General features: G+C 40.7%; 1 protein-coding gene across 1 annotated transcript; it reads right to left on the reverse strand.

Moving 5' to 3' along the window:
- Positions 1–2,349: 2,349 nt before the first annotated feature.
- On the reverse strand, positions 2,350–12,011 carry LOC117460099 (filensin). The gene is made up of 8 exons (XM_034101335.1): positions 11,496–12,011; positions 10,403–10,463; positions 9,957–10,052; positions 8,571–8,663; positions 5,986–6,099; positions 4,710–4,930; positions 3,791–3,882; positions 2,350–3,647 (listed from the first exon to the last, which is right to left on the reverse strand). The coding sequence occupies exons 1-8, from the start codon at positions 11,867–11,869 to the stop codon at positions 2,686–2,688; spliced, it is 2,013 nt and encodes a 670-aa protein (XP_033957226.1). The 5' UTR covers positions 11,870–12,011; the 3' UTR covers positions 2,350–2,685.
- Positions 12,012–16,186: the final 4,175 nt, after the last annotated feature.

The raw sequence follows: 16,186 nt of genomic DNA on the forward strand, positions 1-16,186 counted from the left end.
GTGCACACGCAAGCCAGTTACTATATGAAAGAGTTGTTTGTTAACGCCCCCTCTTTACACCAAAGTGATTAGCATAATAAAAGGTGTGGTTGAGGGCCTGCCCTCGGCATAGGCAGTATAGGCGAATGCTAAGGGCGCATCAACCCATAGGGGGCGCCGAAAATCGGGGATAAAAAAAAAAAGGTTAGAAAAAAAAAAATGTATTTCATAACAACACAATTTCCCGATTTTGGATCAAAAAAGTACATCTTATTATCTTATACTAACAGAACTACGCCTATATTGCGTACAGCACCCATAAACTATGGCACACACACCCCCAAAATCAAGTTGAACTGCCCCAGCCCCAGTAAAAACCAGAGGTTTATGTGAAATTGTTATTTTTTTTTAAATAATGGTTTTTGTGCGCAATTATAGGTTTTCATTTTGTATTTGTGTTAATTTAAAACAAATCAAACTCCCAAAAAACGTACACTTCTGTGTGCTTTTATTAACATTGGAATTTACTGTGTAAGCGGCCGCGGGGGGGAGAGCTTTAAAGAGCTCTCTCCTGAAAGACTGAGCGGCTCTGATAACCTCAGCTCAGTGAGGTAAAGGCACACCTTTGATCATTATAGTTATAAAAAAATTAGAGGATAGGTGGAAAACAGGTATAAAATACTATATGACAGTACAAAAAAGTTGTTATTAATAAACAAGAATACAGTTTGAAAGGGGAGAGATTTGTAAAATATCCATAAAGAAAAATAAAATCTGCTTACAGTTCTGTTTCATATGGGTGTTGAGAGATGTATCCATAGATTTCCTAATGTGGCTCTCAAAGTGCACCAGATTGATGCTTTTAACTACAATATTAAAAAAAAAGTCTTCCCGGGGGTGCATGCCCCCGGACCCCCCTAGAGGAGGTGAGCCCCCCCCCCACTTAAATCATGTTCAAATGGATAGGAAACTAAATACAGTTGCTCACATCTTGTGTCCATATATTTCTGTTTTGGTGGTCATGCCACAACCGTGCACGCGCGAGTCATAGTAAGTGTAAGTGTCTGCATTTTGGGGGGCGCCAGCTAAAATATTGCCTAGCCTAGGGCAGCAAATTGGTCAGGGCCGGCCCTGGGTTGAACTCACCTGTTTTGGGGTAAAGACGGCATTTTTTGAGTGTTGTGCAATGTGCATCGAGAAATCTTCCTTATGTTGGTCCAGGTTTAACTTGTCTTTTCATTGTAACGCATATTAAAACAAATAGGCCTATTAGTTTTAACAGAAAACAGTAGCCTACAGTAAAAGAGGCTTTGTAAAGTAGTTCAGGCTATCACAAAGACCAGAACGTGTCCACGGTAAGTCAACATTTATGGTTTTAGCATTTAGCATGTTAACTACAGCCAGAATGCAGCACCTGTTGGTGACGCAGTTTAATTTGGTTCACTTTGCATTGAATCAGTGATTCATTAAAGTAGCGACAACCGTTGCCACTTGCCACTATGCCGGACCACAGTAATGTTAACCATAACCATAACGATGCAATAGCTCATTTTATAGTATCGTTATCGTTATATACTTTCGCAGGCCACTTCTTTCACTAAATCCTAGCCCCGCTTCCCGCGGAGAATTACACCCCCTGACATCCGGCCAGTAAACAAACACATTTACCATTTCTCTGTTCCAGAGTCAGCTGAGTGCAGCGGGTCACTGCTGCCCTCTTGTGGTCGCAGCTGTTCATTTGGCCAATATTTTTCACGTGATTGTTGTCATGTTGCTTTTGTGCTTACTCAGTAACCAATGTGACTTAAATTAAGGAAAGTATCTCGGCTTTAAGACCTTGTATAGGCTGCTTAGCTTAATTAGTTCAAATATGTATTATCTTCTCTGACCCCCTATACTCATTCTTCATAACAAATTATCCTTGTGTTTTCCTTTTCCTGGAGAAATACTGGTTCATACTAAATGCATGGGGGACATTGTGAACTACTGAAAGTCACATAAACATGAATGAATTTCCTTTGGGTGATGCTGCACTGATTACAAAGTCAGGGGGTGAAGGATCCTGACATCAACATATGTGAATGGGTTAATTAATAAAAAACAAGTAATACATATGTGTGTTTAGTGTGTGAAAGCAGAACACAATATTAATCAACACAGTATCAATTGAAATTTGATTCTTTATTTATGATTCAATATATCAAAGCAAATTCATTCACAGCAAAATAGTGCTGAGGTCAGGGAATGGCATCCAATTGTAAACATCTTCTCAAAGGGGAAAATTGGAGTTCTAAGACAGAGTTCAGAGGGGTGGCACAACTTCTCAATTTTTTATTAATTTTATAATTTTTTTATTGGTGGCATGGAGCTTCTTTAAATTGTCCCAAGTTTTCAGACAGTATAGGACTTATAGTATGAGCATGGGTGTTAGTCGAACAACAACAACAACAGCAGTACTTATGAACCAGCAAAACCTATTCTGGACGCAAGACCAGAGACTGCAATCAAATGGAAGAGCATTGAATATCAGAGCAGGAATGTGTAGTTAGTCTTTAAACATGGTTGGTTTCCTTCAGAGACAAACATGGCCTTATTGCAGCAGTTTGAGGAACACTGGTATTAATCAGCATCGTGTTCTTGTTAGTTGACCTTAACTATGTGACCCTGGTGGAGTTGACAGACTCTTCGTGTCAGGTGACAGGATTTTCAGTACTTCTTCTTGCTGGATTTTTCGATCATGGTCTCCACCACCATGGAAGTCTCCTCGTAACCTTGAACCTTGCGGCCATTGGAGAACTTCTCCACAGATTCCACCACCTCCAACTTCTCGTAGCTCATGGCTTCTGGGGAATAGGTGCTGGAGCTGTTGCTGGCCCCACGAGGCGCAGGCTTTGGGGTGGGCCCATTGTCATCTTGGCTATTCTTGTGAGGATCGTCAGCTGGGGTTGGAGCTTTGGGGCCAAAGGGTGAAGGGATGGGGCTCGGATCTTTAGGGTTCGGATGAGGCTCTGCGTTCTTATGCTTACCTTTGCCTCCGTTGTCCTTACCTTTTCCCCCTCCTCCTTTGAAGGGAGGGTTGGGAGCTGGAGGGTTGGGAGGTGGAGGATTCGGAGGTGGAGGGTTGGGAGGTGGAGGCTTGGGGTCGACTATGGGCTGAGGAGATGGAATTGGAGGTGAGGGTGAAGGAAAGGGTGTGATGGGCTCATAAGGGGGCATCGTACCATCTCTGATAGTGACGAAGATGTGTCCGCCTGATGGTGTTGAGGTGCAGAAGCATGGATCCGGGTAGCTGCCGTCGCCGGTGACAAGAACGTAACGCCCCTTGGTGTAGAAGTCAGCGATTGGCTCATGCTTCTTGTACTTCTTCATTCTGTCTCTCACGATGTTACAAAGAGTATCAAAGGCCTTGCTGATCTGAGCTCCGTCTGGGACATCCTGTGGAGACACTCCGGTGAGAACAGGTCTCTTCACCCTCTCCTCCTTCACTTCCATGGATGGCCCCTTTGTCTCCTCATCCGGTGTCTCTCCAGCGGAACCACCATCTCTTTCCTCCTGGCCACTGTCCATCACATCTTTCGGGTTCAGCTCTTTCTTCTTCAGGACCTTCTTGGCCATGATCTTCTGGCGGGGCTTGATACTGGTGATATCTTGGATAGCCTGGGTGATATCTAGAAACCAATTAGGTCTTCAGTCAGTTGTGAATGCAACACAGCAAAAATGCATCTATGTAAAGCTGAATCTTTAGGAGAGAGTGTGGTTATCTCTACTAATGGCGGCTGATCGTGTGTGCATTCAAAGGTGATGTCCTTACCTCTGCCCCTGCTTGATGCAGTGGGTGTGTGAGTGTAGCGGTAATTAGAGGTGAACAGGGTAATGGGGGTGCCAATTATTGCTGAGTTCAACCTGCAGGAAAGAAGGAGGTGAAATGTCAGCCATGTTACAGCCATGTACGCAACAACAGCTTTGCTATGCAGAGAAATCTGGTGAGAAAATCAATAATTCATATGTTTAAAAAAGAGAAACAACAGGTAACTTTAAATAACTCTCATTCAGCTAATCTGCCATTACAAAACCTCTTTCTGTTGTTGTGTTAGAGCACTTGAGGTAAACATTTGTTGTCACCCAGTGCCATCTGCTGGCTGATTCTGCACTCTACATTTACATAGTTCCAACATGTACATAAACAAACCAAGAATGTACATTGTACCACTCAAATGACAATATTTTAGAGTCAAAAGCTTTAAACATTGCTGTTTTTACATAAAAGAATGACTAGACAAGAGTTACAAGATGATTATCTTGTACCTGTTGGATGTGGGAAGGTCCATGAAACAGGATTTAGACTTTCATCTTTGGAGATAATATTTACATAACTACAAATAATAAGGTAATACCACCATTTCACAACCTTTTTTGACACGTAGTCAAACATTTGTGCTGGGGTTGTGCTCTCTGAATCTGGTCTCATGACCTTAAATTAAACAAAAACTATGTTCAGCATCCGTTTTAATGAAGGAATTTTACAATAAATCTAAATGTATCATGATCATAATTTGACATGATGAAGCATTTTGATTTGCCTTTATTCAATTATTCAAATGTACTGTTTATCAAAAAAAATGTTAGCCTTTTTTGAAGTGCTATATTTCTGTACGTGCCATTCTCCAATCAGGCCTTGCATGCCTGATAAAGCTTGTTTCATTGTATGAGAATCACTGGAGGTAGTGTACCTGTTATCTTCGTTCTCGATGATCCTCTTGTATCTCTCTAGCTCATTCTCAAGGGAGGTCTGGTACATGGCCAGGTGGCGACATTCATTGGTGAACTTCTCAAGGGACTGCTCAGCTTCCTCGATCTCCTTGCGCAGAGAATCAATTTGATCGTTGTACATCTGGATCTCATTGTCATAACCCTCCTGTGTACCTTTGATGCTTTGCTCCAACACTGTAGTCTGAGAGAAGAAAAGAGGGGGAAATTAGTTGCAAAATTATGAATTAAAACATTACAAAGTCCATTGAGGAGATTTGACCGTAGTATGTGTTTCTAATGAAAGTGAGAAGGCACGAAAAAACTGAAATTAATTTGTGTCCAACATATTTTATATAAAATTGTATAAAGAAAACATTGATTCCAGATCAATTAACAACACTGTTTTTAATGCAAAACACCCTATAGAGACTCGCAATGTGGTGAGTTTGATATAACCCACATTTGTTTGTGTGATATTCTATTCCATTGAACTGAACACACAGTAGAAGGAAGACTTCCGACACAGAACCTCCTATACTCCTCTGCAGTAATGAGCTGGTCATTGCTGACATCTAGTGGTGTTTTTGCAGCATCTAGCTTTTAGCATTAAATTGCTGCAGAGCTAATGCCGATTAAATGTCTTGCTTTGTCTTACCTAATAAAACAAAGTGAAAAAAACGAAAAGTTTAGTATTGCTGCATTTATTTGTAATTGTATTTCTCTTACTTGTCATTTGTTTTGTTATTTTCTATTTCTATCAATTCATTCCCGCTAGTTATCTTGTGAACAGGTTTTTAATGATAACAAAGCCACAGCCTCGTGGTATCCATCAACATTTAGAATAAATAAATAATATAAATGAATTGAGAAAATGAACTGGTCATTCTACGTCACTTAAACATTTAATTCCTTTTTAAGGGAATAATGCTGATTGAATTGGTCCAAGCTACACAAATATGAATGTTTTTTGGATGAATTAATAAAATGAAATGTTATCAGTTGTAGCCCAAACAAATGTAGCCTACAACTGTCTTACTTTTTAAGTTATGAATGAGTTACAGTAAACAGGAGCTTGAACTGTTCTGAGTGTACTTTGCCTTTCTTCTAATGATCTAGTTCCTTTGAGAAATAATTATTCAATGTGCCTGAGCAAATATTAGCTTTGTAGTTATGAAAAAGCAAACAAAGAAAATGTAGACATGTCATGCATTTCAATAACGTAAAACCTTGTGTTGTCATGGTGACAGTGTGACCCACCTCGGTCTGTAGGCATTGTTTCTGTTCCTGCAGCTGGCAGAGGGCGCTCTTATATTCCTCCAGCTGACTCTGCAGAGCAGGGACTTTCCTCTGGGCCAGCAGCTTCTCCTGGTCCTTCTCACAGGGAGCACAATGAGAACATGCAGACAGGCTGAGTGTGTCTTTACAGCATAAAGGTTTCACCACACACACACAGCTGCAGTCAGGTCTCTTCATGAAATCTATCTTTTAAAGGCTTTACTGACTGTTGTTGTTTTTTCAATATAAATGAGCTATGACATTGTGTTGCTAACTGCTTGTTTTCTGTTCGTCTATCTGTTAAGTGTATCCTATTGATTGTTTGGAGTGCAGTGTCCTCAACCCAAAAACAGTGGCTGTCAAAGAGCTTTAGTTGGTGTTAGGGAATAATTTGCTTAGGTATTCAACCTTCGACACAGTTCATAATTTTCTCTTCTCACTGTCTCCATGACATAGGTCTACGGCAGGGGTACTCAAACTTTTTTGTTAAAGATCCACTTGTGAATTGTATACAAGGTCAATGGTCCGGATCAATGCCAGTAAAGTCCCGGTGCGGAAACTCACGCAGCGTCAGAAAATAAAACCCTCTCTTTTTTCCTTTACCCAACTCTTTTAAAAAACGGGTGTACAACGAGTGGATACAGATTTGCTGCCGATCTGACGTCAAATCGGCAGCGGACCCACAGAAAATTGCTATCAGAAACAATGCCTGACGTGTTTTGGACGTAATCTCGTCTTTGTTTACATTAGCAAGCCTCGCTAACACTCAGAGCTATCCTGTGCTGTAGAGCATGTGTTTAAAAAGCAGGAAATAAAAAAAGGAACTCACCTTGTGATAAACCCGCAAGAGAAAAAGCATTTGAGCTCCATACTGTTTCAGAGATAATCTTTGATGTGGTTTAGAACAGGATGGCGTTTTATCACAGCAGAATTTAACTTTATCTCCGGTAGAATTCTTAGCATTAGCTCCGCCTCCTCCTCCTCCTCCTCCTCCTCCTCTTTTTTTTTTTTTTAAACTAAGGACCCAAAATCCGCGTTTCTCTAACAGGGCTGCAAAAGAGGTGTATGAGCAGTATGAGGCATGGCTACAATGGGTGAACTGTTTGGTATTTTAAGCAAAAAACTTCACAGACATGTTTTGTATAGGTATGGCCCTGCAATATATGTTTCCAATATAGCATAATAGGTCCACTTTAATTTACATCAGAATCAGAATTTTTTTAATAAAAGTTTTTATAATTGGACACAGGGTTTGGTCCGGATTGATTTGCAGTTTGGTCCGGAGTTTGAGAAGCCCTGGTCTACGGCCTTGGGTATTGCTGCTATCTCTCTTAAGGAGGGGCAGCTTGGGCGCATTGTTGTTGCCAGTCTATGACAGAGCACAAGCTGCCATGAGGTAGTTTACTGTTCAGGGACGTAGGTTCCCTGACGCACATTATTTTCTAAGGACGAGAGCTCTAGCTAGATTCAGGGTCCATAATCGTTTAGTCTCACTGGTAAAGAATGTTGATTATTACACTCCGAACTAGTTAACACCTCAAGCTGCAGAAGAGTTCTTCAGAATTGGTTTGGCAACCGCTGTGCCAAGTCGTGACACACCACCTGTCTTGTGAATTCTCCGGCCGTAACTCCAAATAAACCATCAGTGTTTGCCATCAAAGCTCCAGCTCTCCTCGTGTCTCTTGAGTCCTGTTTCCAATTGCTTCAGAAGTTTCCCCCACAGTTGGGTACTCATGGTTAACAAAGTGTTGTATACCTTCCCTGGGTTTTAAAATATTCTGTTATCTGGGGATTAAAAAGGCCAAACTATAGGATTCACATGATTTCCATACTCAATGGTTTTTCCATGAATTAAATCAGGTCCCCAGTTTGTATGTATATTACATTACATGTTACTTGTTAGACGCTTTTTATCCAAGCGTCATACATACTCAATACTGTGGACAATCCCCACGGGAGCAATTTGGGGTGAAGTGTCTTTCCCAGGGACACAACGACATGCTGACTGCAGTGGGGTTTGAACCTCTGCTCCCCTAATCCGAACACCAACGCACTATTCCACTGCTCCACATGCCTCCCTTGTACACAATGGTTAACAATGGTTTATTCCAAGAATACATGTTTTAAGTGCTGTATACCTTCCCTGGGTTTTAAATTATTCTTATATCTGGTGATTAAAAAGGCCAACTATAGGATTCCCATGATTTCCATACATATTGGTTTTCCATTAATTAAATCAGGTCACAATCCATACAGCTTGACTATAATAGCTTATAGTACATTACATTATCTCCTTCTTTGTTTGGATTTCAGCTCAACAAAGCAGCTCTGCTCACTGAGATGTTACTTAACAAATACACAATTCTTGAAGAGGGAAATGTAGATATAGAGAAAGGTTTGTATAAATACAATTGCAATCTGCTACATGAATGCAAGAATGCAACCTCATCAACCCCAGACACGTAGCCAGGGATGACACACATGCAAACACCATCTTCTCCCCAAGGGACTGCAGCACACACACACCCCCACACACACCCACACAGTGACAACATGAATGACCTCACCTCAGAGATGCCCAGTGACACATTGGGAGCAAGGGGAAGTGTCTGGTTGATCTGATGTAAAATGTTTACATAGGTCTGAATCTCTGCAATGTTCTGTAGAGAAAGAGAGAGAAAAAAAAAAGGAAAACCTAAAATATATAACTCAGCAAAAGGAAAAACAATCCTGAGCAGTTGCATCTGCAAACTGAACCACTTTATCACAAACCTCTTGCTTATTACGTTTTTGATATCCAATAAAAGGTTCTCATTTGGTGGAAATATACTTTTATAATGGAGCTCGCATTTCTTTTCAAATCTATTTTGTATGATCTCAGACTCAGTAATAAAGCACAGATATATTTCTTCTTTTCTAACGACACTATGAAAACGCCTAAGAGCAAATGTCCTATATTCATGTGAGACGGCTGCCTATTCTTTCCCTCATAATATAGTGACAGCAGAGAGACTTTTAATATGCTATCTCAATGTTGCAGTCATGGTTTAATAAATCAAGGGAAAATATAAAGGGAGAAATTGCTCAGCCAAGAAAGTGTATGCTAAGTAAGCCAGATGCATTATGTGAAAGTCTTCTTTTTATATTGCATGTTTTTCTGGTCGCTGGGATGTACCTTCAAGCCATTTCTCCTGCACAGAGGGTCATATTTCACTATTTGTCCCTCCTGAATCATTGTCATATACCTGTGTTACATTTTCTAAAAATCAATATGTCAGAGATATAAACAGCTTTGAATGATGACTCGGAGTTATTGAAGCCCTTATTCAGTGGGTGGCTTTTGTATGAGCAGTTTTTGAAAGAACACAACACTCTCCCCTTAGCTACTGACAAAACATGGCTTTGTAGAGCATTCCAATTAAATTATTCATGCTTTCTTTTGAAAAAATACATATTGTATACTGTGCACAAGCATAGACTCTTCAAAGAAGACTAGGAACAAATAATGATAGCACTTATGCAACTCCATCCCCAGAAATGTTATGATGTATGAAATATTTGCAACTGAAAATACACTTTGAGAGACCCTAAATGCCATGTGAATATCATTTCCGATAAACATAATAAGATAGCAAAACATTGGTGTATATTGATATGAGACATTTCATTATGATTCTTTATTTTTTAGCTAGGTTGGTGTTGTCCCTTTTGAACCACATTGTAAATCTGGTTTTGAAAGATGATTGTTTTTTATATAAAAGATTATTTTGAACATGGCAATAAAAAGATTTGATTGGGATCTGAATAGCTTCCTTTTGGGCAACTGTATTGATTCATTATATGTATTGGAAGGTGTGGTTAGTGTAGAGGTTGTTTGAGACCATGGAGTTGCAACAGTTGGTTTTCTTTCTCAGGCTAGTTTATTTTGGATATTTACGATGAGGGCCACTCACCTTCCTGTGCCTGTCTCTGGTGGAGTTGATGTCGTCCTGCAGAAACTGGGTTTGGATCTGGTACTCCAGGTTTCTCAGCAGAGCACTGTCAGCCTCCTATAGGAGAGGAGAGCAAACCAAACAGGAAAGGGAAATAAACTTTCACTGTAAAGTTTATCAAGAGCCAGATAAAACTGTACCGTTTAAGGTAAGTTATATTTTTGTAATCATAAACCATTTTTCATTAAAAAAAATTCAAAGTACTAATTTAATCTCTGTATTTCTTTAAGCAATATGTACAACACATAATAAAATAAATGTAGTCATTACTTTTAAATTAATAATAGTAATTATTTGACACAGTGTCACATGCACAGGTGTTGAGAATCTGATACAGAATCATTAAAATGTTATTTATTTCAGTTGATATGCTTGTATAACCATTTTTAATTGAATCCATACAGTACCTTGTTTAATTGTTCCAGTGTGCCCCGGAGCTGCTCTTGATAATCACATTCATTTCTGTATCTAGAATAGAAAACGTATACATTTCAGTATGTGTAAACAGCCTGACTTTATCACATTAGGCTGCTGTATTTTATAATGTAAGAAAACTTACCTTGAATAATCTGTGTGTTATTTTTGAGTCGTATTGTATGTCTGTGCTGTGACAGGCTCAGCTCTGTATTGTACCATGACTATTCTGTCTTTCACGTCTCAGTGAGTTAGTTGTTTAATATTTTTCTAAACAAATAATTTAGGGATGCTTTGTTGCCTATAACCACTTGTCTAGCTCGGTTTGGTTCATTTAAATACAATAGAATAAAAACCTTATATTTCCTTCTCTTGAATGGTATGTATCCATATTATTGACCATGTTATAACAAATGTGCCTCTGAAATGTTTACCACATCATCAATAACACTGAGGTTAATGGAATTTCCTTTGTGGCGATCACACCTTTGAAAGAGGTTATTCACAAACCTCATTGTGAACAGTTTTCACTGCTTCTTTCAAACAAACAGTTCTCTGTTCAAAGTGTGTTCTGTACACAACACAACCAGGAGACAATGTTAAATGTTAAATGTTATAACATTTAAATAACAATTAATGAGCAATTTAAATTAAATTCCATTTATTTTTAGTACAGGCATGTATATCACTAGTGTTGTTTGAGAAAATTTCTTTAGGCCTTTTTGTGTGATTTGGCCCTTTACCCTTTAATGGTTAAAACATTTATTTTTAATATTTAGTCAGTGGCTTGTTTTGTGATGAGCAAACATCTTTCAGAACACAGCATTTATAAACAGTGTATGATGACCTAATTATGGGGCAATTCATTAATAGATGTAGCTTTACATCCATGCTGACAATGATTATCTCTTAATTTAGTTTCCCTCATGATTTGCTGAAAATAATCTTTATTTTTGGAGAATCATTAAAATCATCTTCTTCTTTTGGATAAAGCTCTCAATCACTTTTCTTTTTAATAGCGAGAACATTTCTTTAGATTTCTAATTACAACATCTCCAAATCGACAATACTTCCCCACTCTCTTACTTGGTGGTGAATTCATCCAGCATGCGGCAGGCTTCTTTCAGATCTCTCTGCAGCTTTGCCCGGTCGGAGGACAGCTCCCTGATGCGCTGCCTGTTGACATCAGTCTGCTCTGTGAAGGCTTCCTCCAGTCCGCTGGCCTCTTCCATCCGCTGCAGCGTCTCCAGCTGCTTGCGGAACACGGCGTTGCGCTGCTCCAGGACCCGGGCCCTGTTGATGTACCGGGCGAAGCGGTTGTTGAGCTCCTGGAGGCTCTCCCAGCCCTGGATGGCTGAGATGCCCGCAGAGGATTCAGAGTCCATAGGTTCCTCATCGAAAACATCTGAGCGCTCATACTTCTCCTTGTGCACCTCGTGCAGGTAGCTGGTCTTGTACATGTTGGTACGCTTCCCTCCCTGGGTTGGTGGTATCCCCGGAGTGCTCGGTCCTTTTCAGCACCTTTATTGTGTGAAAACTTGGGTGCTCACCCCTGGCTGTCTCATGCTAGAATAAACGCAGTACAGCACTGGCTGCTGGCAAAATAACCCCCAAAACCTCCCCCTAGCTGTGGCCACGCACGCTACGAGCCTGGGGCCTTCCAGAGTTTATTGTTGCCTTTGTGGCAGAGATTAGAATAGCCACTCTGGTGATGACAAAGCAGAACCACCATAACAAACAATTGGCAGGTCCGCGAAAGCACTGGGTTGTCATACTCCATTATTTTGGTTCTTAGTCAGCTGCTTTGTTGAGCCCTGTTTGATATGGCAGATTGGATGGTAGCCCAGTACCAGGACAGAGGGGAACGTTCCTGCAGTGCAAATTGTGTGGACTGTGGAGAACATTCCTGCTAGAAGTGGCTAAGAGTTAACACACTGAGGCATCACTGAAAACAAAAACGGTTGTGTTTTGTTTAGAAGTCCTATTGTGTTTGAGTTCATTCTCTCCAAAGCATTACACATATGTATTCATAGTTGGTGATGTGCAGGCAGCTGGGAATCCTGCAGTGATTGTGAAAATATAATTGAGTTAATGTTTTTAATCGTGGTTTTGGGGTTGTATTACTTTTGTTTATGTCCAAATTGAAAACGAGTAGCAACCAACCTCAATTGAACTGAGCAACTAAGGGTATAAACATGATCTAGAAATGTAATAACGGTTTTATTTTATTTTTAAAGATTGTGTTGTTTGTTTTAATAAAGAAAAACAATCAACGATAAGTAATTGCCAATATTCAAATGAGACAAGTGTTCCTGATTTGCAGGCAAGATAGCTCTAAAGATGTAGTGTCTTCTCACATCATTTTGTAAGTCGAGAGCCTCAACTTGTTTTCCTCAAGTTATTTCCCTTTAGGATTTCCATGCTTTCCCTAACGCACACAGGATAACATTTAGCAGTGCTGAGAGAGTGATGAAACAATGAGGAAGACAGAAGAGCTACTTCCCTGCAGTGCTCTCTGCGGGTTGTTTACAAGGTCAGTTAAAAATGCCTCTCTAGACAGATCTAGCAAGCTGTCTGTAAAACGGCTGAATGAAACACACGTCGAATGGCTTTACATCATCACTTCAGCATATTTTGGCCCCAGCAAAGCCCACAGCTCAAGGGAAGACTGGGATAGCTAAGCAGCAGTATGAAATATATACTACAGAACATTCTTATAGAAATAATGAGGGTTGAATATTGCTTTATAGTTATATTGTCATTAAAACACTATAGATGTATGCTTTTCAATCAATCAATCAATCAATCAATCAATCAATCAATCAATCAATCAATCAATCAATCAATCAATCAATCAATCAATGTTTATTTATATAGCCCAATATCACAAATGTTACATTTGTCTCAGTGGACTTCACAGTTTGTACAGAATATCAGTATGACAATACGACACCCTCTGTCCTTAGACCCTCACATCGTACAAGGAAACACTTCCAGAGAAAACCCCACAGTTTAAAGGGGAACATGGGAGAAACCTCAGGGAGAGCAACAGAGGAAGGATCCCTCTCCAGGACGGACAGACGTGCAATAGTTGCCGTGTGTAAATCGAAGAGATAATACATTTTACAGCATATAGACGGAATGTTAGGAAATGCATGTGTCTGTAATAAGAAGATGAATCCACGAGGATGTCAACAATCCTGTGGGAGCCATCAGGGAAGTAGTATGATGAGAGTCAGGCAGGACCGCAGAGACAGGTTCAGCCACGACTCAAATTACAGGACTCAGGATAGAGGATCCAGGACTCAGGATCCAGGATCCAGGACTCCGGATCCAGAACTCAGGATGCAAGATCCAGGACACATGACTCAGGATCCAGGACACAGGACCGCAGCAACAGGATCAGCCATGACTCAGGATCCAGGACACAGGACCGCAGCAACAGGATCAGCCATGACTCAGGATCCAGGACATAGGACCGCAGCAACAGGATTAGCCATGACTCAGGATCCAGGACACAGGACCGCAGCAACAGGATCAGCCATGACTCAGGATCCAGGACACAGGATCAGCCATGACTCAGGATCCAGGACACAGGACCGCAGCAACAGGATCAGCCATGACTCAGGATCCAGGACACAGGACCGCAGCAACAGGATCAGCCATGACTCAGGATCCAGGACACAGGACCGCAGCAACAGGATCAGCCATGACTCAGGATCCAGGACACAGGACCGCAGCAACAGGATCAGCCATGACTCAGGATCCAGGACACAGGACCGCAGCAACAGGATCAGCCATGACTCAGGATCCAGGACACAGGACCGCAGCAACAGGATCAGCCATGACTCAGGATTCCGGCGTAGATAGACACCAAAAAGAAAATGTGGGGGAAGCTGGGTTATTCGAAACATGAGAGTACACAGGTACAGACAGACAGAAGGAAGAAGCAAGGTGTCCCCCGACAGTCTAAGCCTATATCGCAGCAAAACTAACGTGTCTACGGACATGGACTCTCTTAGGATAGGTTGAGGGAAAAGGGTAGCAAGTAAGAAGTAAGGAACATAGGTGGAGAGGCACAACGTGTCTTTGTACATGCACTCCCTTAGGATAGGGTGAGGGAAAAGACTAGGAACTAAGATGTATGCGCCACATCTATACCATGAGCGCATTGCTCCTAAAAATGTGTTCTGGCACTGACACCAATCAACAGTTGTGCGTCGACTCGGCAGGGATCAAGGCACGTGTATGCCTCTCCCTGCTTCCACTGTCTACACACAACATAATTACATCTATACCATCAGTGAGGGAAAAGAGTAAGAACTAAGATGTATAGGTGAGGCACAACGTGTCTACGTCAATGCACTCTTATTATGCTTTTCTTTCTCATTCACAGTTATTTGATCGAATATATGACCATATTTAATAATGTGATGACCTTCACCTACTCCTACCAACTGTAATTTAAACTTTGAAAAATATAAGTGTTAGTATTGTTAAGCAATTATCACTTATATGTTCCCACAGAACCAAGATCTATAATGGTCAAATCTGTTCAAAGTCCTTTTTGATATCGTGACCAGGAGGAAGTCTGCAATGGCGTTTAAGGAATTGAACCTGCATCCAGTTAGATGATTTTGAAGTAATTGCTGTAAATGGCAATGCAAATGTTTCTCTAGGGATAGTATGAAAGGCACCCACAAGCGTATTAATTATTTCCTGTTTCACACCGTAGAAAGTGAACCCAGACAGATATTAAGCTGATATTTACTTGCTGCCACCCAAATGCATTCACCAATAGAGACAGAATCAAAGCAAATGAAAAAGAAATTCAGTAGGAAAAAGTAAACAGTTAGAATTGTTAGTGAGGAATGAGGTTGTACAAACACTTCTGTGTCCTCGAGCCTAAACGACTATTTGCCAAGACAGATGGCCTCTATTCAGATATAAATCCCATATAAACAGTATATTTGTATGGATTATGTTTCACTGCTGCTTAGCACCCATAACATTGTCCCTAATAAACGACATCACTATCTGTCCAACATCAAGCAGGGGCCACATATTAGAGGTATTGAGCGTATTCTCCATGGGTAAGGAGAGAAAGCCAGGATGCCACTGCTGTCATTTCCCATCTATATTCATTTGTTACGAGTGGCAATACATCTGAAGCGTGGTTGAGATTAGAAAGCTGTCCGGTTGGAAATGAGAGCCTAGTGTTTATCTTGCTGGTCAAGCCTCCTGGGCTACAGGGACAGACACTAGCAAGGACGAGTAAGCAGCCCCTAATATTTAGAGGGTGATAAAACTTAGAAACATGCAAGGGCCTTCTCATCTCTCATGATCCAAGGGGGTGATATGTTCAAAAGAAAAAAGTCTTTTATTTTTTATCGGTGTTCATTGTAAAAAATAACAGAAGAAGGGGTCTGCTTCACTGCTGACTCTTGGTATCCATTATTATGCTTAAACGGAACCGCTTATATCAGCCAACCCTCTGCACTCAATGTAAGAGGACAGAGAAAGCTATCTCGCCTCTACTGGCAGATGATTGTCAGAGGCGATACGAAACCCAGCAGTGTTAGATTTTCATCACAATAAGGAATTGATCCTAGAATGTCATCACGGCTGCTGTCTGTGTCTGATCACCTTCTGTTCAGCGTGGTTAAACACAGAGATATGGTGGCGACAGCTCTGTCCATATGTACCCAGACCAGAAAGAAAAACTAAAAAAGTGACATTCATCTCAAAATCTCGCTAAATAATTTTATAGATACAAG

The sequence above is a fragment of the Pseudochaenichthys georgianus genome, chromosome 15 (assembly GCF_902827115.2).
Source record: "Pseudochaenichthys georgianus chromosome 15, fPseGeo1.2, whole genome shotgun sequence".
NCBI lineage: Eukaryota > Metazoa > Chordata > Actinopteri > Perciformes > Channichthyidae > Pseudochaenichthys > Pseudochaenichthys georgianus.

Excerpts from the sequence above, each read along its gene's own strand:
- LOC117460099 (XM_034101335.1), bottom strand. The coding sequence starts at position 11,869 with ATGTACAAGACCAGCTACCTGCACGAGGTGCACAAGGAGAAGTATGAG. Across the intron at positions 4,931-5,985 it reads AACAATGCCTACAGACCGAG|ACTACAGTGTTGGAGCAAAG; the intron begins GTGGGTCACACT and ends TTCTTCTCTCAG. Across the intron at positions 3,648-3,790 it reads TGCATCAAGCAGGGGCAGAG|ATATCACCCAGGCTATCCAA; the intron begins GTAAGGACATCA and ends ATTGGTTTCTAG.